Source organism: Prionailurus bengalensis, chromosome F2 (assembly GCF_016509475.1).
Source record: "Prionailurus bengalensis isolate Pbe53 chromosome F2, Fcat_Pben_1.1_paternal_pri, whole genome shotgun sequence".
In the NCBI taxonomy this organism is placed as follows: domain Eukaryota; kingdom Metazoa; phylum Chordata; class Mammalia; order Carnivora; family Felidae; genus Prionailurus; species Prionailurus bengalensis.
Window position 1 is genome coordinate 17,985,804 of NC_057353.1, and position 22,468 is coordinate 18,008,271.

The window sequence follows — 22,468 nt, forward strand, 5'->3', positions numbered from 1 at the left end:
CCTTTGTTGCTTTGGTCTTTTTTCCTTCCACTCAGAGAGCCGCCCTTAAAATTTCTTGCATGGCTGGTTTAGTGGCCACCAACTCCTTTATTGTCTGGGAACCTCTCTCTCCTTCTATTCTGAATGACAGCCTTTCTGGGTAAAGAATTCTTGGCTGCATATTTTTCCCATTCACCAGATTTAATATTTCTTGCCACTCCCTTCTGGCCTGCCAAGTTTCAGTGGACAGGTCTGCTGCTAAGCTTATGAATCTACCCTTGTAGGGGAAGGACCTTTTGTCCCTAGATGTTTTCACAACTCTCTCCTTATCCTTGTATTTTACAAGTTTCATTGTGATGTGTTATGGGGTTGAACTGATTTTGTTGATTTTGAGGAGAGTTCTCTGTACCTCTGGACCTTGAATGTCTGTTTCCTTCCCTAATTAAGGTAAGTTCTCAGCTATAATTTGTTCAAATAAACCTACTCCTTTTTCTTGGTCATCATCTTCTGGGACTCCTATCATGGATATTGTTTCATTTTATGGAATCATGGAGTTCTCTAAATCTCCCCTTGTGATCTAATAATTTCCTTTCTCTCTGTTTTTCAGCTTATTTACCATAATTTTATCTTCTATGTCACCTATTCTCTCCTCTTCTTCTTCAATCCTCATTGTGACTGTATCCAGTCGGTTTGCATCTTGCTCATAGCGTGTTTTCATTTCAGCCTGGCTAGTTTTTAGGTCTAATCTTACAGCAAGGGCTTCTCTGGTGTCTTCTATGATTTTTTTCAAGTCCACTTAGTAGTCTCATGACTGTTGTTCTAAATTCTTGTTCAGATATATTGCTTACATCTGTTTTGAGCAAGTCCCTGGTTGTGATTTCCTCTTGACCCTTCTTTTGGGGAGAATTCCTCCATCTTATCATTTTGGATAAGTTTCTGTCTTTTGGGTGTTTTAAAATTTTGTTATGTTTCCTGCACCTAACAGTACTACTGTATTAAAAGGGGTCATACACTGTCCAGGGCCTGGTGCTTCAGCAAGTATTTCTGGTAGATGCAGTGTGCACTCTGCTGTTGAGTTTTGCCTGCTCTTTCCCACTGGTCAGGCCTGTGCAGAGCTCCTTCGTGCTTGTAGTGGGGGAGTCCTTGGACCTTTAACTAGGTGTGCTTTGATTTGTTGAAGTAAGCCTGAAAAAAAAAGGGAGAGGAAGCCTGATACCCAAAAAAGAAAAGGGAAACAACACTGCCCCCCAGAGAATAAAAAAACTACAATGCTGGTTCCAAAGAAAAAGAAAGGGGAAAAAAATAAAAAGAAAATTAAAAAGACTGATCCAAAAGAGAAAGGGAAAAAAAAAAAAAAAAGAACGAACGAACAAACTGCTGGTGTTGTTTTGAAGCACTTAATTTTCAGTGCACTTGGTGCATGGTGGATGTTGGCTGCATTGGTCTTCTGGAGAAGAGGCCTGCTGCATTGGCTCAGAGTTAGTCTTGCCCCAATAAATAAGTACTTGCCAGGCATGGCGAGCGGGCAGAGTTTGGTGTAAGTGGGTCCTGCCTCTACTGGGGACTGTTGTGTTGCTCTTGCTCTTTCAAGTCCCATTGTGTTGGGGGGAAAATGGCACCACCCCAATCTCTCATCCCTGGAGGGTGGATCTCCTCCCCAACCCCTGACATTCAGGCAGCCCTCACAGAATGGCAAGGGCAGTCAGCTTGCCCTGCGCCATAACTCTCCTGCGTTTTTTCTTGGATGCACAGCTGGAATTCAAAACCCAAAGTCTTAAAATACCTGGCAGTGTGTGGATTTGCTCTCCTCCTCTGGAGTAGAGCCTCTCCACACTGTGTTTGAAACCCCTTGTCCTGGAAAAACAGTCCAATGCCTGCACAGTGCATGGACTCTATGGTGTAGCACCACTAAAAGCAGCAAAGGTTATATTCCTTCTGGATGCGCCTCTATCCCCTGCTGATGAAATGTCTTTGGCTGGTACCTGAAGGGTGTTGTCTTCGGGGAGGTAACATACCCTCTTCCAGAAGTACTTCAGGAAGGGGAATTTCTCTCCCAATGTACCCCTGAGATCCCTAATACAGGCTATGTACTCCAGAACCAGCACCCTCCACACCAAGAGCATGTGCCACAGCTCCACTCTGGGGAAAGTGGTGCACTCTCAAAACTTCAGAGTTTGAGCTCCAGGTGCTGTTTGGGGATAGTGGGGGGAGAGAAAAACCCAAACTGTGACACTCAGTACTTCTTGCTCCCCAGTTCATGGTCCAGAGAGGTTTTCCTCTTGTGTAAACTCAATGCTACACTTTCTCAACCCTTCTCTTTCACTCCCTTTTGTCTCTCTGTGGAAAACATTCTCTCTTCTCCATGGCACCACTGTTTTTTCTCTCCCCAAATTCACTTCCACCCATCTTCCACCTGCCACACTATCTCCCTCCAACTGTGCAGATCCTTCCGCCACTATGCAGATCAATTTCCCAGGTGTTCCATCCAAACGATCTGACCTCAATACAGCTGTATTTGAGGGATAAGGAAAGCCCAGTGTCCACCTACTTCTCTGCCATCTTAACACTTCCCCAACATTTTCTTTATCCATTCATCTATTGATTGGCTTCTTCTATAATTTGGCTATTGTAAATAATGCTCCAATAAATACAGGGGTGTATGTATCCACTTGAATTAGTGCTTTTGTATTTTTTGGAAATACACCCAGTAGTAGTGTGATTACTGAATTATAGGGTAGTTCTATTGTTAGCTTTTTGAGGAAGCTCTATACTGTTTTCCACACTGGCTGCACCAGCTTGCATTCCCAACAGTGCATGAGAGTTGTTTTCTCCATATCCTTGCCAACACTTGTTTCTTGTGTTTTTAATATTTAGCCAGTCTGATAGTTGTGAGGTATTATTTCACTGTGATTTTGATTTGTGCTTCCCTAGTGATGGTGAGCATCTTTCCATGTTTCTGTTGGCCATCTGAGATGTCTTCTTTGGAGAACTTCTTGTTCATGTCATCTGCCCATTTTTTAATTGGATACATTTTTCACTTACTTAGTTGTAAAGTTCTTTATACATTTTGGATATTAATCCTTTATCAACCTATTTGCAAATATCTTCTCTCATTCCATAGGTTGCCTTGTAGCTTTGTTGATTGTTTCCTTGCTGTGCAGAAATTTATTTTGTTGTAATCCCAATAATTTATTTTTGCTTTTATTTCTCTTGCCTCAGGAACCATACCTAGAAAAATGCTGCTACAGCTGATGTCAGAGAGTGGCCCAATATTTCTTGACAATCAATTGATCATATAATTATGATTGATTTGTTTCTAAGCTCTCTATTCTGTTCCATTGCTCGATGTGTGTTTTGTGCCCATTCCATACTGTTTTGATGACCACAGCTTTGTAATGTAACTTGACGTCTGAGATTGTGATACCTCTGGCACTGCTTTTCTTTTTCAAGATTGCTTTGGCTATTTAGGGTCTTTTGTGGTTCCACATAAATTTTCTTGGTTTTTCTAGTTCTGTGAAAAATGCTGTTGGTATTTTCATAGGGATTACATTAAATGTGTAGATTGCTTTGGATAGAAAAATTTAGAACAAAATTTGTTCTTCCAATCCACCATCATGGAATGCCTTCTCATCTCTTTGGACCATCTTCAGTTTCTGTCATCCGTGTTTTATAATTTTCAGAGTATAGGTCTTTCATGTCTTTGTTTAGGTTTATTCCTATAGAACTTATTTTTTTTTCTCAAAAATTTTTTTTCAACGTTTATTTATTTTTGGGACAGAGAGAGACAGAGCATGAACGGGGGAGGGGCAGAGAGAGAGGGAGACACAGAATCGGAAACAGGCTCCAGGCTCTGAGCCATCAGCCCAGAGCCTGACGCGGGGTCACAGACCGTGAGATCGTGACCTGGCTGAAGTCAGACGCTTAACCGACTACGACTACGCCACCCAGGCGCCCCTAGAACTTATTTTTGATGTAGTTGCAAATAGGTTTGATTCCTTGATTTCTCTTTCTACTGCTTCATTATTAACGTGCAGAAATGCAACAGATTTCTGCACATTGATTTTGTAATCTGTAATTTTCCTGAACTCATCAATTGGTTCTAGTAGTTTTTTGGTGGAATCTTTAGGGTTCTCTATATAGTGTCATGTCAGCTGCAAATAGTCAAAGTTTTACTTCTTCCTTACCAATTTGGATGCATTTTCTTTTTGTTGTCTTATTGCTATGGCTAGGACTTCCAGTACTATGATGAACAGTAGTGAGAGTGGACACCCTTATCTTATTCCTGACCTTAGGGGTTTTTCCACATTGAGTATGTTAGCTATGTGATTTTTTACATGTGGCTTTTATTATGTTGAGGTATGTTCCCTCTAAATCTACCTCATTCAGAGCTTTTATCTGGAATAGATGTCGTACTTTGTCAAGTACTTTATGGATATATATTTTAAATACCATATTTAAAATAGTATTCTACTTTTTGCTTTATATTTAGATTTTCCTAAAAGTGACCAAATCGTAGTATAAGAAGCTCCAGTATGTTGCTCAGATTCTGTACTGTATATTTTAAAGTTGCTTAGATAGATCTTGAAAGTTCTCATTGCATGAGAAAAAACTGTGCAGTGATGCATGTTAACTAGACATTGTGATCATTTTGCAGTATATACAAACATTAAATCATGTACTTCTGAAAGTAATGTTATAGGTCAATTATGTATAACAAGTTTGTATCAACAAAAATTAGAAAATTCGTTACTTGAATGACTTTATTGTATACTATGCTGGCAAGGATATAGAGAAATAGGAATTCTTATACATTTATGGTAGGAGTGGGAATTCATAAAGTTTCGATGGAGGGCAATTTGAACAATATCTATAAATCAAAGTACATATACTCTTTGACCCAGGAATTCCATTTCTGAGAACTTGTACTATGTATGTATTTGAAATGACTTTCCAATCAAGTTCTTCATTCCAACAGTGTAATAGTGTGAGATTGGAAGCAATCTTAATATTAGAAGACAACCAAATTCCAGTATATCCATGCAAGATAATCCTACGCAGCTATTAAAAAAAGAACAGATTTTTTGTGTTTTGTAAGTGACGAAAGCAAGTAGTTGAACAGTGTGGGCAGTTTGTTATAACTTATGAAAAAAGTAAGAGGGGTGCCTGGGTGGCTCAGTTAAGTGTCCAACACTTGATTTTGGCTCACTCAGGTCATGATCTTATGGTTCCATGGGATCAACCCCTGCCTCAGGCTCTGTGTTGACAGCATGGAGCCTGCTTGGGATACTCCCTCATCCCCTCTCTTCCTCTTCCCCCATTCATGCTCTTTCAAAATAGACATTTCAAAAAAATTTAAAAAGGAAGAGAATTGTCTATCTCTATATATCTATTTATTATGTGTTTCCTTCCTCCTTCCCTCCCTGGATTTGTATCTACTATTTCTATTGGAATCTGGGAACACTGATGGCCTCTGTAGGGGAATGGTGACTATAGGAGAGAAACAGGAAGGAGACTTTTACTATACATCCTTTAAATACTTTGAATTCTGAACATCCATTTATTGTGTTAGGTATTCAAAAATAAACACATCCCACTTTTTTGAAGTCCATTTGAGCCCTACAGATGTAAAGACAAAAGGAATTACTCATTAGCAGAATAACACTGATGCACTGAGACCCAATACCCTAAATATTCATTTCCTTTAAAATAGAAACAAAAGCTGCTATCTACTCAAAGGCTTCTTTCATTTCCCTCATTTTATCAAGTTCTTTGTGAAGGTATGGATGACGACAGTTTACCACCAAACGTTAGAAATAACACCAAAATTGGAACATAACTGCTTAACTCAGAAGTGGAATGGAATGGGGTCAGGACATCACCTCAGTCAGGTGTTAGGAAATTGTAGCTTCATTTCAGCTTCAAGAATAACTATGACTCATTTCTTAGCAGAAAATGAGATAAAGCTCATCACAAACACCATTTGTCATTTCTTTACCTGCTTGGGAGCTGTGAGAATTAAATAAACTAACATTTTATAAAGAGCTTGGAATCCCTTGATAGAAAAGTGTTACATAAGAGTTTTATAATCCTGTGCTTTCTGCATCTTTCTTAACAGAGAAAAAAAAGGTAACGTTCTGCTTACAAATGAGAAACTGAATTGATCTCTTTGGGCAGCCATACTGGCAAGAGTGCAGTTCCTATTTTTGAGGTTTGATCTGGGTTTTGTGCATTATATCCTTTTTAAAAAAAAAAGGTTTTTTTTAAGGTTTCATTATTTTGAGAGAGAGAGAGAGATCAGGGAGGGACAGAGAGACAGGGGGCAACCAAGCTCTGTGCTGACAGAGCAGAGCTTGATCCCACAAACAATATCATGCCCTGAGCCCAAATCAAAAGTTGGATGCCTATCTGACCAAATCACCCAGGCACCCTGTACATTTTATCCTTATACAAAATGCTTTTAGATACAAGGATACTTTTGTTTCTATGAATTATCCTCCTCAACTATATGAGGCTTGCATTTTTGAAGTGTTTACAAATCAAGTATAGAGGGTCAATTTTGAGCTTACAATTACACGCATGTACTCTTAACCTCCCATGTTGAGATGGGTGCAGAATTTGTTCCAAACTGTTTTAATTTTAGCAATTCTTCTTAAATCCTTTGAGGAGAAAATTTAGAAATCACTTAACTTATTAAATTGCAAACATTTACTGATGAAAGAGTTCTGTATTTTATTATACTTCTTTCAGGTTTATGGTTTTTCAAAAGGAAAGAAGGAGATTACTAAAAGGAATGGATCTATACATTTTAAATGGATATCAAATGAAACTAAGTCTCTAAAGCATGCCCATGGAGTTTTGTTAAAAAATCTTAAACAATAGGAGATTCTTTGCAGAGTAATGGGAACATTCAGATCTGTAGTCAGTATTTACTAAGTTTCTCTTTAAGATAACCTGGGGTTGTAGTATACATTCAGTAATCTGAACAAGATTCTAAGCAAATCAGAGTTTTACTTCCACCCTCCTTTTGAGAATAACCAAGGTACATACTTGAATCCCTAAGTGTTAAGTTATCTCTAAAGCTATTCTTCTAACCTCAGATCCAACTGAACCTAAATTCTGTAATTGTTTGGTTTTGCTTTTCTTTTTCCTCCAAACTATCTCACAAGTCTCTCTCTTTTGGTTTCTATACCATCCTATCCCCTTGACTCAGTTATAGGTATCATTAACATTTTTCATCTTTTGGATTAAGAATGTACTATATACCTTCAAAAAATGTATGTTTTGTGTATGAAGCAGGAAAGGCAGAATTACTATATGGAAAGGGTATGTGAGCAGCAGTTTGGTTGGAAAGGGTTAAAGGATGTTGAGAAAATGTCAATTTTTCATATCAAAAAGTTGGGTGGTACAGAGTTACGGCAGAGAGAGCTACAAGTTTTTCAACATGGGTTATCCTTATCAAATTGGTTTGTGGTTCCCTAAAACTCACGGGTGAATGAGAACATGTGTTTGAGTAAGAAAGCCAAAATTTAAGAACAGACTATACAAGAGAATAATAAAGTTATTCAAAGGCTCAGTAAGGAGAATGAACACATCTAGGTATGACAGTTGGTAAAAACTTCTGATGAGTGAACATCTGAGACTGGCCCTTTTGACAGGTAGATAAGGGAGTTATCAAAAGTAGGGAATTGACAGCCCATCCTTACCTCCTTCAAACCTTTGCTCAAATATCATCTTTTCAATGATGTCTTCTCTGATCATTTTATTTAAAAGTATATTTCATGCCCCCCCCCCCAGCCTTCTTCCCTACTTTATTTTTCTTCCCTACTTTACAACTATGACCATGAGTGGCAAAAACAAAAACAAAAACAAAACAAATTACGAGTATAACCTATCTCAATTCATTAGAATAGGTTTCATGAGTACAGATATTATTGTTGATTTTGTTTATTGCTGTAGCCCTCAGCATCTAGAACAATGCCCAGCACATGGTAGTCACATAATATACATTTTGGAATACATTCACATATTGTATAAACAAGGCTTAGAGATGGAGACATATGGAACATTTTTGGGGAATAGTGGATAACCAAGTTTGGCTATACAATTAAATACGTGTAAGAGAGAAATTTGAAATAAATCTGTATAGTTTCTACCAAGTTCTCTTTTTTCCCCCCTCTGGATGGCCTAATGAATATCTCTGAGCTATTTGGTCTCTAGATCTAGTTCCTATTCACTGCTGTACCCCCAAGGCAGAATTTAATTCACACAATGCCCAACATACAGTATTGAATTAAGATCTATTGAGAGAGTGAACATGTTTATAAATTCTCAAGCTATGCTAGTTTTAAATTTTAAACTCCTATGCTGTTCAGTGGGTTCACAGAGCTTATAGCTAGGAGTTCAAGAGATGGGTCAATCTTAGAGGTACCAGCTCTGTTAAAGTAACAGAGCTTGGTCAACAGATAGACCCAGAATGTGGACTGGCTCCAACTCAATAGTTTTCCCTCATTTCTGAGACAGTTGTTCCTTGCGGGCAGATGGATTTCTGCCATGTGGTGATTTAGGGACCAGACTAGAGTGGAAATGTAATCTAAGTCACTTTGCAAACCTGAGAAAATCTTAACAGATCTTTTTTTGCTCAAAACCTTTTTTGGTCTTGTTTTCTTGTGTTTAGAATCTAGAAGTAGTTTTTTTTTTTTTTTCCTGACCTTTTATACTCCCAATTTCTCCTTTGCTTCTGCTTATCAACTGGTAAATTCCTGCCTGATCTTAACTCTTTCTTGTGATACTTTTCTATAAACAGTGAGAAGAACCAAAACATGCTAATACTCTGGGTATTTGCAACAACTTTCCTTAGAGCTCTAAGATCAATAGGTACACTTTGTCTTACAAGTTCTTCGGACAGTGTACCAAATGTTACGTTTGCATAACACTAGCCTTTTCTTTCCAGATTGTTATATCTATGTTCCTTTCAGCTACTTCCCAACTGCTAAGCTAATGCCATATATATTTTTGTTTTTGTTAAGATAGTACTATAATGCACCATCTTCAGTGTTAGTTGTGATGCTGCTGACAGGTAAAATATGCTATCCCAAAATATGACTTCAGGAGTTTAGAACATGCCACCTTAAAGTATGCTGTTTTGATATATTGATTATTTTGAGCTGTAGGCACTATTAAATAGGAAATGCAGGGAGTGGCTTTTTCTTTACTCCCCTAAAAGGATATGCCATAAATACCCTCCCCCAGGAGTTTCATCAACAAGGGAAGACTGACTCTCATCACAGGAGAGATTAGAAATTGATACCACCACCAGATGAATTGTGTCACAAACTGTCATACCTCCTATTCTTCTAAATGCCCATTCATGGGAGATGCCCAGGAAAAAGTGAGTAACTCCAAGGTAGCTTAGAATTCACACTTAAGTAACATCTTAATAGAGAATGTGAATATAAACTTCTATTTGTTTTTCTTTTGGTAATTTTTTAAAAATTATGTAGTGTCTCAGCTAAGAAATCATAAAGGTAGAGGGAAAATTATTTTTCTCCCCTACAGTGGTCAAATACAATAAAATGACCAAAATACAAGAGAAGTTTGTTCCTTAGATACATAACAAAGGTGACATTTGAGGGTGGACAACTTTTTCTTTATGTGGTAATTCAGGGATCCAGAAAATTTCCACATCATGGCTTCATCCTCTTGGGCCCTGTTATTACTATCATTCAGGCAGAAAAGGAAAGAGGATTTGGAGGGAAAACTTCTATAAAGTCTTGGCCCAGAAACAGCCCACATCACTTTTCTGTATATCCCAATGGATATGCCCAATTGTAGGGACATACATAAGTAAATGAAGGGGAAGTTGGAAATATAGTGCTAAGAAGAAAAAATGGAATTTTGTTTTCTAACAGTCTGCCATACAAAGGTCACTCCAGGAATCTCTGAAAGCCCAGAGTCCTTACATCCTAATAGGTACACCAACTTATAGATGTACAATTTTACACTGTTCATAAGGTCACATTTCACTATCATCTTTAATGTTTCCTTTCTGTGTGACTAACAGTCTAAATATTTGCAAGCTTTATTCTGCATTTGTCCTTAAGATAACTTTAACATTTGTGTTGCTGAAGCTTCTGTTTTATTGAAATTACCTAGAATTCTGATTAAAAGCCTTCTTATCCATTGATGCCATTTTCTCACTTTATAGATATTGTCTAGAAACACATTCATAGGTTTGATGAAGAAAAAGATGCTAAATATTATTGGTCAGAGAATTAACTTTTATGGCTGTCTCTTACATTTCTCATCTAGGATTAAATCCGCTTGTGATTGTATGATATGGACCTTATGTGTACAATTTGTTAAGGAATAAATTAATCTAGGCAATATCCTGAGTCCTGTGAAACTCAAAATTTAGTATGTATCATTTATCTTGACCAACACTCCTGAAAGAACTCAGGCAACCCTAAGAGATTTTGTTATTCTACAATCACTACGGTGTTTTTTTTGCAATCTGTAAAGTGCTCTTCTCAGTATTTAAAAGAAAATGACAAACAGGATCTGTGATAAGTGGAATCAACCTTAGATTTGTTAAAATAGAAATATCATACTCATTGTCAATGTTTCTCCTCCAATCTCTGAGCATCTCTTCCATTATTCGTATTTTTATATTAGAAAAATTAAAAAAAAATTTTTTTTTTGAACGTTTATTTATTTTTGGGACAGAGAGAGACAGAGCATGAACGGGGGAGGGGCAGAGAGAGAGGGAGACACAGAGTCGGAAACAGGCTCCAGGCTCTGAGCCATCACCCCAGAGCCCGACGCGGGGCTCGAACTCCGGGACCGCGAGATCGTGACCTGGCTGAAGTCGGACGCTTAACCGACTGCGCCACCCAGGCGCCCCTGAAAAATTTTTAATGTTTGCTGTTGATTTAAATATACTAGGTTAAAACATGCTTAGTTGGTTAAAACACATTATTAGTCAAGAATATGAGCAATCTCCTCTAGACCAGCTCTAGCCTGCTGGTATCCAATAAATTCACCTACTTCTCAAAGGTCACCAATACCTACACTGGGTCCATTTTTTTCCCTCTGCTAGAATATGTTCCATGCTCTGTAACTTGTCTTTTCTCAAAATTATGATACAGATTCTTAGATCATAGTCCATTTTCAGAATGTGATGGAAATATGAGAGAATAGAAGAACACTCATGATCAGATAGCCTCAAAGCAAATGCAATTATCAGGAAAAGATCTAAAAATACAGTTGTGGGACCATGGGAATTTTAATCATTCTACATTTATACAGCTAGAAAAACAGAATGGTAGAAAACAGGAAACTTCTTTAATCAGGCAAAGTCTTTGTGGTTGTGGCTGATGAATATGCAAAAGGTGCTCTGAATTTTTTTTTAGGACACAGAATTGCCATATAGGCATCCCAATAGCTGTTTTTAGGTTAAAAAAAAAGGAATTGATTTGTTAATCAAGTATATCAGAGACACAGACATTTCTGATTATATAAAAAAACAAATGACTCCTAAGCAGAACACCTGAACTCTGATTTTCAAGTTAAAATATTGCTGATAATTAGCATTATTGTATTCGTTGAATTTAGTCAACACCCTAAGGCAAAATTTTAAAGTTACATGAGGCTCTAATGTAAGATTGCATTTCTCAGAGATGGTTCCCTCCAGAAATTTGCCAGGCTCTTATAGAAATCCTACTTCCTCCATAAAACTTCCTTAAAAATTGAAGAGATGGATAATTTCTCCCTAAATTGCTATTCCTTGATCCCTTAAACCCATCATTGTACAATAATTCTTCCTACCTATATTTCATTGTTTTGATCTTTTGAATATTTATTCAGCCATAGATATGCTCTTGATTAGAATCCAAGTTAAAGATGTTTTTATAATTATAGGAAAGTAGATGGATGAATTTGTTCATTCATTCATTCATTCATTCAAGATTTGTTGAGTTCCTACAACTGCCAGGCACCAGGGAAATAGGAGTCAGAAGTTGATCCTACCCAAAGAAGAATGGTAAGTAGTATGCTTTCAGGGGTTCCCAATCCAGTAAGGGATGCACAATATGTAAAAAAGAATAGAAATATGTACGTTCTAGCAATATGCTAGCACAAACATTGAAATGATCAATTCTCTCTGGATTTCTCTACTTTACAGATTAGAGACCTGAGGCACAGAAAAATTAGGTAACTTGTTGACACTCATACAACTAGGACATGGAAGAGTCTGAATATGAACCCAGAAAGTGTATCTCCAGAGGTCATGCTCCTATTAATCACCATGCTAACTGCTTCCCACATTTGACCTATTTAAGACCTCACATAGTTAATAAATGCATTTGGATGGTGATAGTCAATTCTTCTAGGTCATTAATACCCATTTACATTATATCAGTCATCAGGGAAGAACTTATTTCTCTACAAATGCTTGTGCATGGGAATCTACCCTAAAAACCAAGAGCACACTTTACACACTGTATGTTAGCCAATTTGACAATAAATTATATTCAAAAAATAAAAATGGTTGTGGTCCAGGTTCCATTCTTGTCACTACCAATGACCTTTGAAACCAAATAAGGCAGTGGAAATCACTCCACATTTATGCAGCTAGAAAAATATATGGTCGAAAACAGGAAACTTCTTTAATCAAGTAAAGGCTTTGTGGCTGTGGCTGATGAATATGCAAAGGCTGCTCTAAGTTCATGGGTTCAAGAAATGGCACCAAAGTATAGTTTGTATAGTTCATAGAAAACTTGTTAGTCACTAAGCCCCTCTCTGCCCCTGAAAAAGGAACTAGCTCTATTCCCATATCCTTGATCACATGGTAATGTCCTTTAAAGTGGCAACGGTGAGAAATTCACATTTGACAATGTACAAATCATTCCTTTAATCCTTGGTATTTTTCCAGGTGAAATTATGAGAATAAATACAAAGGGTAACCTGTAAAGAACAGGAAAAAAAAAAAAAAAAAAAAAAAAGGAAACCTGAGGGGTGGGTCAAGAAGGAGCAATAGTCTATGTCTCAGCTGGCTACGTTCCTGGGGTCCTGACTGTGCACATAAACTTCTTTTAGCACCAACTGGAGTCACTCTATTCTCTTTCATCAATGCCTTTCTATTTACTATACACAATTCAGAGATCATTATGTCTCAGATCTGCAAGAAAATCATTTCAGTGGGGATGAAATAGGGGAGAAAAAATATTGTAAGCATAAAGTGATAAATGCTAGGCTATAACTGTCTGTAGAATTCAGTGGGGTCAAAGAATTCAAGAAGTGAATGCTTTAACCTAGTCTTTCAAGATGTCCACCAAGTGGACTAAGAGAAGAGCATTCCAGACAAGAGGAATGGCTTGAAAAAAAGGCACTTAGAGAAACTACAAGTTTAGTGTAGCTAGGGTAATAAACACTGAGCCAAGTATAGTGATGGAAGCTGAGAAGTGTTTAAGAGGCAATCTGGGTGTGGTTTTGAAGGGCCCTATGGGTCATGTCCAATAATTTGAGGTCTATACTCCAGGCCAGTGATTTACCTCCCTATGTATTAAATCACCTAGGGAGCTTTTAAAAATATACTTATAACCAAGTTTCACCTGAGGAACTTAGTCAATCTCTGGCAGTGGGGCCAAGAGTAATCTTTCCAGGGGATTTGATGTATGGTCAGGGTTGGGAATTCTTGTTGACAACAAGGACACTTAAAAGGTTTTAAGTAAACACGTGATGTGGTCAGTTTTTTATTTCAGAAAGATCACCTTGTCTACAGAATGGCGAACAAATAGGAGTCCTATGTGAGGTGACATAAAGGCAATTTGGGAAACTGGTGCAATTCAGGCTGAAAAAGATAAGGGCCACAACTGTGGCAATGAGAAAGCAGAGGAGAAGTGAAGTAGTTGCCATCTTCCATTCTGGATCTGGCAACAGACTAGAACAGCTATGTGGGTGGAGGATGAGGTGGATTATAAAAATGACCACACTTTTTTCCTCATGTTTCCACAACTTAAAATCACCTCATCAATAACCAGAGTCTGTTTTTCCACCCCTTGAATCAGGACTGGCCCTGTGACTTACTTTGGCTGGTAGAATGTGGCAGAAGTGATGTTATTGGATGTTATTGGAACTTTGGTTCCAGGAACTTTGTCAGTTTTCTCTTAGTCTTGGATCCCCTGAGTAAATAAACCCAGGCTAGCCAGATAGATGATGAGAGACACATGGTCCAATTGTCCTGTCATCCCAACTCACAGCCTGCCAACCACTAGACATGAGTGAGGCAATTATAGGTGATGGCAGATACATGAACCATCCCATCTGAGATCACCTTGTATGGAAGACTGTGCTGGACCTAACCTCTTAAACTGTCCAGTTACAAGAACTTTAGGGATGGCAGATATCAAGAGCAACTACTTTAAAGTTCAAAAACTAGTCTCGAACTAGGTTGTTTAAACATCAAAATTGGAAAGTCTTACAAAGGAAACAAAGTCAACTTAAAATACTATGGTATTGGCCCAAAGTCATGTCTACTTAGTTGAGTAAAGAATCACTAAGGTAATCATTGTAATAATGCCATAGAAGGTCTTGTACTTTTGAAAATGTTTTTAATGTATTCCTATTTTTCCATGTATTGTATTGTTTCTCTTAATATGTTTTGTTATTGAGTTTACTAATTATCACTAGGCACACAGAGAAAACTATATGCCACATCTCAAATTGGTGTTCCTGAAATTTAATCCACAACTACATTTGGACATCTGCCTGGATTATGAGGAACTTTTTCTCTTTCAAAAATCATGCCAGAGAAAGCAAAAGTAATGTTGATGATTTACAAAGGCTCTAACAAAAAAAAATGGAAATTTTATTTCCTGCCTCAAAGTTTTTTTTTTTTTCAACGTTTATTTATTTTTGGGACAGAGAGAGACAGAGCATGAACGGGGGAGGGTCAGAGAGAGAGGGAGACACAGAATCGGAAACAGGCTCCAGGCTCTGAGCCATCAGCCCAGAGCCTGACGCGGGGCTCGAACTCCCGGACCGCGAGATCGTGACCTGGCTGAAGTCGGTTAAAGTTTTTGTTTCTTCTTCACTTTTATCTTTCATTATCATTTATAATACTCGTGTGTGTGTTCAGGTAGCTCACCAAGTTACTGGCTGTTTAAGGCCATTGTATTGGATTTTCATTGCTTAATTACCACTGATGTAGCATTTCTGTTTTATCTCACCATTTAACCAAAATTGGCTTGATTTTTTGTTCAGGGTGTCAAAGGGTTGAAATCAAGATGTCAGCTCAGGCTGTGGTCTCATCTGGGATTCAGGATCTTCTTACATTCTCCCTGGTGCTGGTGAAATTTATTTGCTTGTGGTTATACACTGAGGCCTGTCTCTGTTTTCCCTCTAGTCAACTGAGGACAGCTTTCAGCAACTAGAGCCTCCTGAAATTTCTTGCTACGTGGCAGTTCTTAGCACGATGTTTGATTTCCTCCAGGCCAGCAGGAGTGCATTTCTCTGATTTCCTCTTTTGCAACCAGCTAGAGGGAACATTATTTCTCCATGATTAGGTCAGACCCACCTGGACAACCTCCCTGTTAAAAAGTGAAATGATTTGGAACTCTAGTTAAAGCTCCAAAATCCTTTTATAGCAGTACCTAGATTAGTGTTTGATGGGATACCTGGGGGAAAGTGTATATACCAGGGCCAAGAATCTTGAGGGCCATCTTAGAATTCTGCCTACCACACCCATGATTAAGAGATCCTATAATGGCACCATCGGTTACTACTGAAAATGGAAACAAATGACTCCAATAGAATGAATCCTATCACCCATCCTCTTCTTCACAAGTTTCCCAATCAATAAACTGCCCAGTTGCATGTTGGAGTTCTTCAAGGTGTAGAGACCACAAGTATTCCAAAGCTCCTGTAGATCCAGGTGTCTGACTTGAAAGACCACCAAGGAGGATTACACAACAGTCAACTTCAGCACAAGGCTGAGGAGGGGGAGTCACACCTGGGAAAGGCAGCTGTGAATTTCACATATAAGCAAAGGAGAAGGGACAATGCAGTTTTTCCCCAAAGAATTTTGCAATTTTTGACATGGCACTCACTGGCACCTGTCAAACTAATGAATATTTTTGAGGCTATGTTTTAGTTTGAAAAAATGTCAAACTTTTAGGTACAGAAATTTTTTTTTATCCAGTACTCTGATGTTAGAGCTGGAAACAAGCATCATTAGTTTTTCTTTTAACAGGATCTGTCAATTCTATATAGAAACTTTGTGGTCTTATATAAGGCCAACTCTGTTCTTTCCAAGCACAAAGAATTTGTGAAGAAATGTAGGCAGAACATAGTGTTCAGACTCTAATTTTGCTCACCTGCAAACTGTCTCCCTTCCATCATAACTTTATTTAAATCATGGCTATGCTCTTAATTAACAATTTAATTGGTTGGTGCTTTCTCATTCCATTTCTCTGGAGGCATGGTTTTCTGTTTAACTTTCTTGTTTTAATTCTTCAGCCAAACCATAAAATTTAATTAGGAAAGTAACCAGCTTTGTAACAGCGGTTCTAGGTCTAATTAGCTATGCTGTAACTGTATCTTCTCAGATTTCACTCAACATGGCATATACATTTTGCATTTGTTCATGTTTCAGATAAGATGCTGTGAATTTATAGCTTAAGCATGTAACCCCAATCATTTTTCCAAAGATGATTGGTTGTAACCGGTGAAGTCAGAAAAATTAACTTAAAGCACAGATATATGCTATTAAACTAAGGGCCACTGAAAAGCCAGGATGTAGGGTGGTTACCTTACCATGTGTTACTTTTATTGCTGTAGAGAAAATTACCACAAACTCACCAGCCATTTACCATTTCATAGTTCTGTAGGTCGTAATTCCAGACACAGTTGACTGGATTTTCTTTTCAATGTCTCACTGGGCTAAAAGCAAAGTACCAGCTGGGATGTAGCTTCATTTGGACCTCAGGGTCATTTTCCAAGCTCAGATGGTTGAGGCAGAATTCAGTTCCTTACAGTTGTAGGACTGACATTCCCATATCCTTGCTTCTTATCAGCTGGGGGTGGCTTTCATCAGGTAGGGTCAGTAGCATTTCTTATCACATGGCTCCCATGGATGGTTCACAACTTGGAAGTTTGATTCTTTTTTGAGACAGCAGGAGCACTTCTTTGACTTCTTCCTCCATGAACAGCTGGAGGAAACACTCTGCTTTTAAATAGCTCATCTGATTAGGTGAGGCCCATCTCAGGTTATCTCCCTTCTGTCTCTCAGGGAGATGACTATCCTATCACATTCACAGGCTCTGGCCACACTCAGAGGAGAGATTATGCAAGGTGGATACACCAGTGGGTAGAAATCTTGGCACCATCTTGGAATTCTGACTACCACACTGTGTTTTAGGGAAAGGAGGCAACTAAAAGCTCCCCTCCCCTTGGAGGAGGTGCATGGAGTGGGGGTGTGAGCAAAGGAGCTGTTAACAACAGTACCAATTCCATCCCATCAGCTCCACAGGGCACAAGATGACAGACAGTCATATTCTTTGTGGTCTGCCGGCTGCTTTCTTTGCCTGGCCAGAATTGCTGTTTTCAGTGGTGCAAGTGGATCACTCGATGAAATCATTTGAATTTAAAATGACATCCAGTTAGCATGATGCTTTTAGAAAGCAAATTTATTTAAGCTCAGTGCTCAAATCTCAGCCCCATAAAACTATTTCTTTAACAAAAAGAAATGAAGAAATGTGCAGAAAAAATTAACACAGCAGGCCTGAATCTGCTGTTGTTAGGTCTGCTTGCAAGTTTGGCCATTAGCTGGCATCTGGAAATTTAGGGTGGTAGGATACCTCCTGAAATCTAAGGAGTGGCTCATGCACACCCAGACTGCACAAACTATATAGTTCATGCTGAACACCTGCTTTGCTTTGGAGAATCCGGAATTTTGGTATGTGCTTGGCAGAGGGGGCCTACATGACTAGGCCCAATAAAAACCCTGGACACTAAGTCTATAATGAACTTCCTTGGTGGACAATATTTCACATATGTTCTCACAACTCCTTGATGGGGGAATTAAGAACACCCTGTGTAACTCCACAAGGAGAAGCTTCTTGGAAGCCTGTGCCTGGTTTCACCTGCATTTCATGTCACATGCTTTTTTCTCTTTGTAGGTTTTGCTTTGTATCTGCTATAATAAATCATAGCCATGAGTAGGATTATCAGCTGAATTTAAGTCTTGCAAATTTCTGAACCTGGGGGTGGTATTTGCGACTCAAGGAATAAAGTAAATGAGAACATGGCTGTGTGCACATTGAGTCTAGGCTCCGTGTCCCAGCAAAGTTGGCCTATTCCTCTCCATTGAGAAAATGATCAGAGTAAACAGAGGCAGGAGGCAGGAAGGCTTCACATGGGTTCTAGAGCGTTGGGCACTGTCTAGCTGTGTGCTCCAACTCCACACTGTGACCCAGGGAAGTTACTTAACCTCTGTCTTGCCCAATTTCTTTAGCTGTAAAACAGCAATAATAGTATCCACCTCACAGAGTTGTTCGAAGGGGACAATTTATACGAAGCATGTGGCCTTGGGACTGGCACATAGTGCCTAAGAGGGGCTGGATTCTCTGTGGTGTGGAGTCACTAGAACATCAACATTCTGGTATTAACCCCTGTTCTTCCCTTCAACTCTGCTCCCCTCTTCCTCACCAGCCCCCTCTCCTTCCCTCCCTTTAGTTGTCCTCTAAAGCTCCTTTGCGTCCAAACCATGTCTCCTACTCCCTGCTTCCTTTCCTCAAGGACTCAATGAACATATACAGCAATTTTTTTTAAGTGTGTACAGAAGTGTGCCCAGAAAAGGGCACAATATCATGTATTCTCAGTGTTCAGTCTGACCTATGCTCAACATCTTTTTGTTCCATCTACTACGATTTACAAGAGATTTTAAGTAACCCTCCCAGCCCTCACTGATGTAATTTTATTGCTTTTGATAATGACATGGGATCATCACATATGTAACTATGCAATTTCATTTTTATAACTTTGTAAGGCCTCCCATGTAAATATATTTACAAATGGGGGGAGGAATCGTTTCACAGATGTTTTCTCCCAAAGCTTGGTTAAGCATATTTGTTCCATGAAATACTGGACTCCATGATGTAAAGTGGCTATTTTCCCGATAGTGTATCTAAAACACAATTTTAATGGAGACAGAAAATTCTATTTGAAAGCTGCTCTGCTTCTTTGCAAATGTTAAGTCCCTGGTGGGCTGTTTAGGTAGTGTTGAGATATTGCTGCTGAAAAGACTATAGTGGGGTTGATGATCATACATGACCAGAAGAAAGTTTGTGTCAGTATCCTGAAGCAGAAATTCCTTTGAGAAGATGAAGTTTAGGACATGCCTGGAGAGCAGTCTCTGGTATTGGATACAATCACAACAATTTGGGGTGAGCTCCTGCATTTTCACTCTGAGCCCTCGTCATGAGACCCAACATTAAGTTGGACAGTGCATATGTAAAAGCTGGGAGTGAGGAGGAAGGAAAGAAGGGGATAAACTCAAAGTTCCAAACTTCATTTGCAAGTGCATTCAATATTTGAAGGAAAGATGTCAAAGGGAAAAATCAAGTCAAAAAGAAAAGACCGAAAGTTCGAAAACTGCATCTCATGAAGACACGGAGTCTATCCCTCCTCTCTCATCTCCCTTACATCTTCTCCAGGTAGGATTGTCCTGCAGTCATCCAGGACATGTGCTTTTCTATCCCATATTGAAGATTAATGAGGCCTTCTTGGTAGCCTGATTTGCTATCCATTAAAATGAAGCTAAACCACTACATATTTTGCGGTCTTGCCTTTGTTCTTCATAGGCATAGAAAAAAAGCCCATCACCGCACTTCTCATTATAACTTTTTAGCTAAAGCTAACACTCAATTATATGCAATAATATGGAGATGAGAAATTCTCTAACTCTAAAATCCACAAAATTCATCAAAGATTGAATAATCAGAGCCCTTCAACCTTTGCCAACAGAATTTTTTAATCAGACCCACTGAAACATACCAAAATTAATTAACTTGAATTTTTTAAAAATTTTCCTCACTTCTGCTTGAAGTTTTAATTAAAATGAAGTGTAGATGATCAGCAGGAAAATTTTAAGAAGGAAAAGTAAAAGTGAAGCTCTAGAAAATTATAAACTAAATTTATCTCTTCATTAAAAACAACAAAAAACATTTACTGAACTTGTAGGATATTCCTGACACTGACAATACAGCAATGAAAAAATAGATAAAAGCTCTCTCACAAAGCTTACATTCTACTAAGGGAGATGGAAAATAAATGAACCCATAACTAGATAATGGGTCAGATAGATCATATTTTGAGTAACCTTAATTTATTCTTTAAAAGCTCTTTTGGGGCGCCTGGGTGGCGCAGTCGGTTAAGCGTCCGACTTCAACCAGGTCACGATCTCGCGGTCCGTGAGTTCGAGCCCCGCGTCGGGCTCTGGGCTGATGGCTCAGAGCCTGGAGCCTGTTTCCGATTCTGTGTCTCCCTCTCTCTCTGCCCCTCCCCCGTTCATGCTCTGTCTCTCTCTGTCCCAAAAATAAATAAACGTTGAAAAAAAAATAAAAAAAATAAAAGCTCTTTTAAGTTCTCCCTTAGCATTTTCTTCCCTTGGCTAATAAACTCCACTTACTCAATTCCTGTAGCAAAGCCCTGTAAACACATTATAAGCATTATAAGTGAGTGGACGCTTTTTTACCTTAAGTTGGTGGTACATTTTCTTCAGTGCATTTGCTTCTTCTTCTGTACTGGGAATAAGTCTGATCACCTTATCACTATAAGAAAGGGGAAAAATGGTGTTATTCATCTTTCAAAACTAAAGATTTAGCCATCTCTATCTGCTCGTTTTAACAACTGCCTTTGCAATTAAGAAGAGAAACAGCAAAACTGTGGACTAGACTGACACCAGCAATACCTGGACCAGCAGGTATTTTATCCAGTTATTGTTACTCTCTGATCACATTGGTCTTTTTTCCCCCGCCTTAGAACTATTTATTTTGGGGCCCCTGGGTGGCTCAGTCAAACAACTGATTTGGTTCAGCTGAGATTATGATCTCAGGGTTCATGAGTTCGAGCCCCATGTGGAGCCCTGTGTTGGGCTCTGTGCTGCCAGAGATGGAGCTGCTTGGGATTCTTTCTCTCCCTCTCTGCCCCTCCCCATGCTCATGCACATGCTCTCACTCTCTCTCAAAATAAACTTCAAAAAATAATAAAACTATTTGTTTTTTAATCAGCTTTTGAAAATTACAAACTAACACTTAAGCAGAGAAAGTCCAAAAACACAGGGACAGGGGTAACAGGAGCAAGGATTTTCATGAATAGCTCAGAGAAGATACTAAGAAAGCAATTTCTGATGACAGAGGTAAAAGCACTCTTTAAAACTTAATGCTGAGAAGGAAAGTGACTTTCAAGAAGAGAATTTATGAAAGCCATACAACATGGAACATTTCTTCTGATTTGGATTCTTCCCACTGAGAACAGTAGAGAGAAGCCCATCTCTATGGGCCATCTTATTTCTGCAGTATGGAGCTTCTCAACTGGCATGGGGGGACAAATTAGAGGGCCATCAATTGTTCAGGTGTCCCACAAGATGCTGATGGCTATAAAAACTTTTAAGTGATAAAAATTTAAAATTGAGTTTTATGGCCATTAAAATTGTACCAAAGCTGAGATGATATTTGAACACTCTAAAATTTCTTTCAGTAAAGATCCTGAATTGTCTGAGAAGACTAGATGAGTCATTCTCTATAGCAGTGACCTCCCCACAAGGTATGTCAAAGAGGTATCATTATATCATGATGAGGACAGGTTGGGAAGCACAGCTCTAGTACATAATAATCACAACTGCTCAATATGTTTTGCATATAGTTATTTATTAATGGCTGGTATAAAGGAGATCATTGAGAGCAATTGATTTCTAGAAATTTAAGTTTCCTGTACTAAATAGGTACAACCAGAATATTTTTCATAACCCTTTATAGCATTTTACAATGACTGAAGATAAAGATTATTAATACCATATATACATGTACATATATACATACAGCACAAAACAAAAACTCTAGCAGTTGACCCACAACTTATCTCTCCAGCCTCAAAGGTATACTGGAACAAGGATAGAATTGGCATATTTTTCTATGATTTTACTACTTAGATGAATAGCCGTGTTCAAGGCTAGGTAAGATTAATATGGAGGTCATGAGACCCCAAGGGAGACTTCCAGATTTGTTGGAAAATTATTCTTTAGGGCTATGTGTTCATTTCCAATCACTTTAGCTTTGTTATCTCAAATGATCCTGTTATACCTTCTTTAGGTCTATGAATTAAAAGGCCCTTGACCTGTTGATAATTTAGTATGTTTTAGGCACTACTAACCTAATGTCACTTAGGTTTCCTCAGAACCACACAAAACCACCTCTCAGTATCAATGTCATGCAGT

The 22,468-nt window shown here is 38.5% G+C and overlaps 1 protein-coding gene across 1 annotated transcript in view; it reads right to left on the bottom strand.

Moving 5' to 3' along the window:
• CPA6 (carboxypeptidase A6) overlaps window positions 1-22,468 on the bottom strand; it is a 320,090-nt gene that overhangs the window by 152,375 nt on the left and 145,247 nt on the right. The window contains exon 2 of the mRNA XM_043601162.1: window positions 20,729-20,804. Coding sequence (XP_043457097.1) covers window positions 20,729-20,804 — 76 coding nt within the window. The remainder of the gene's footprint in view (window positions 1-20,728; window positions 20,805-22,468) is intronic.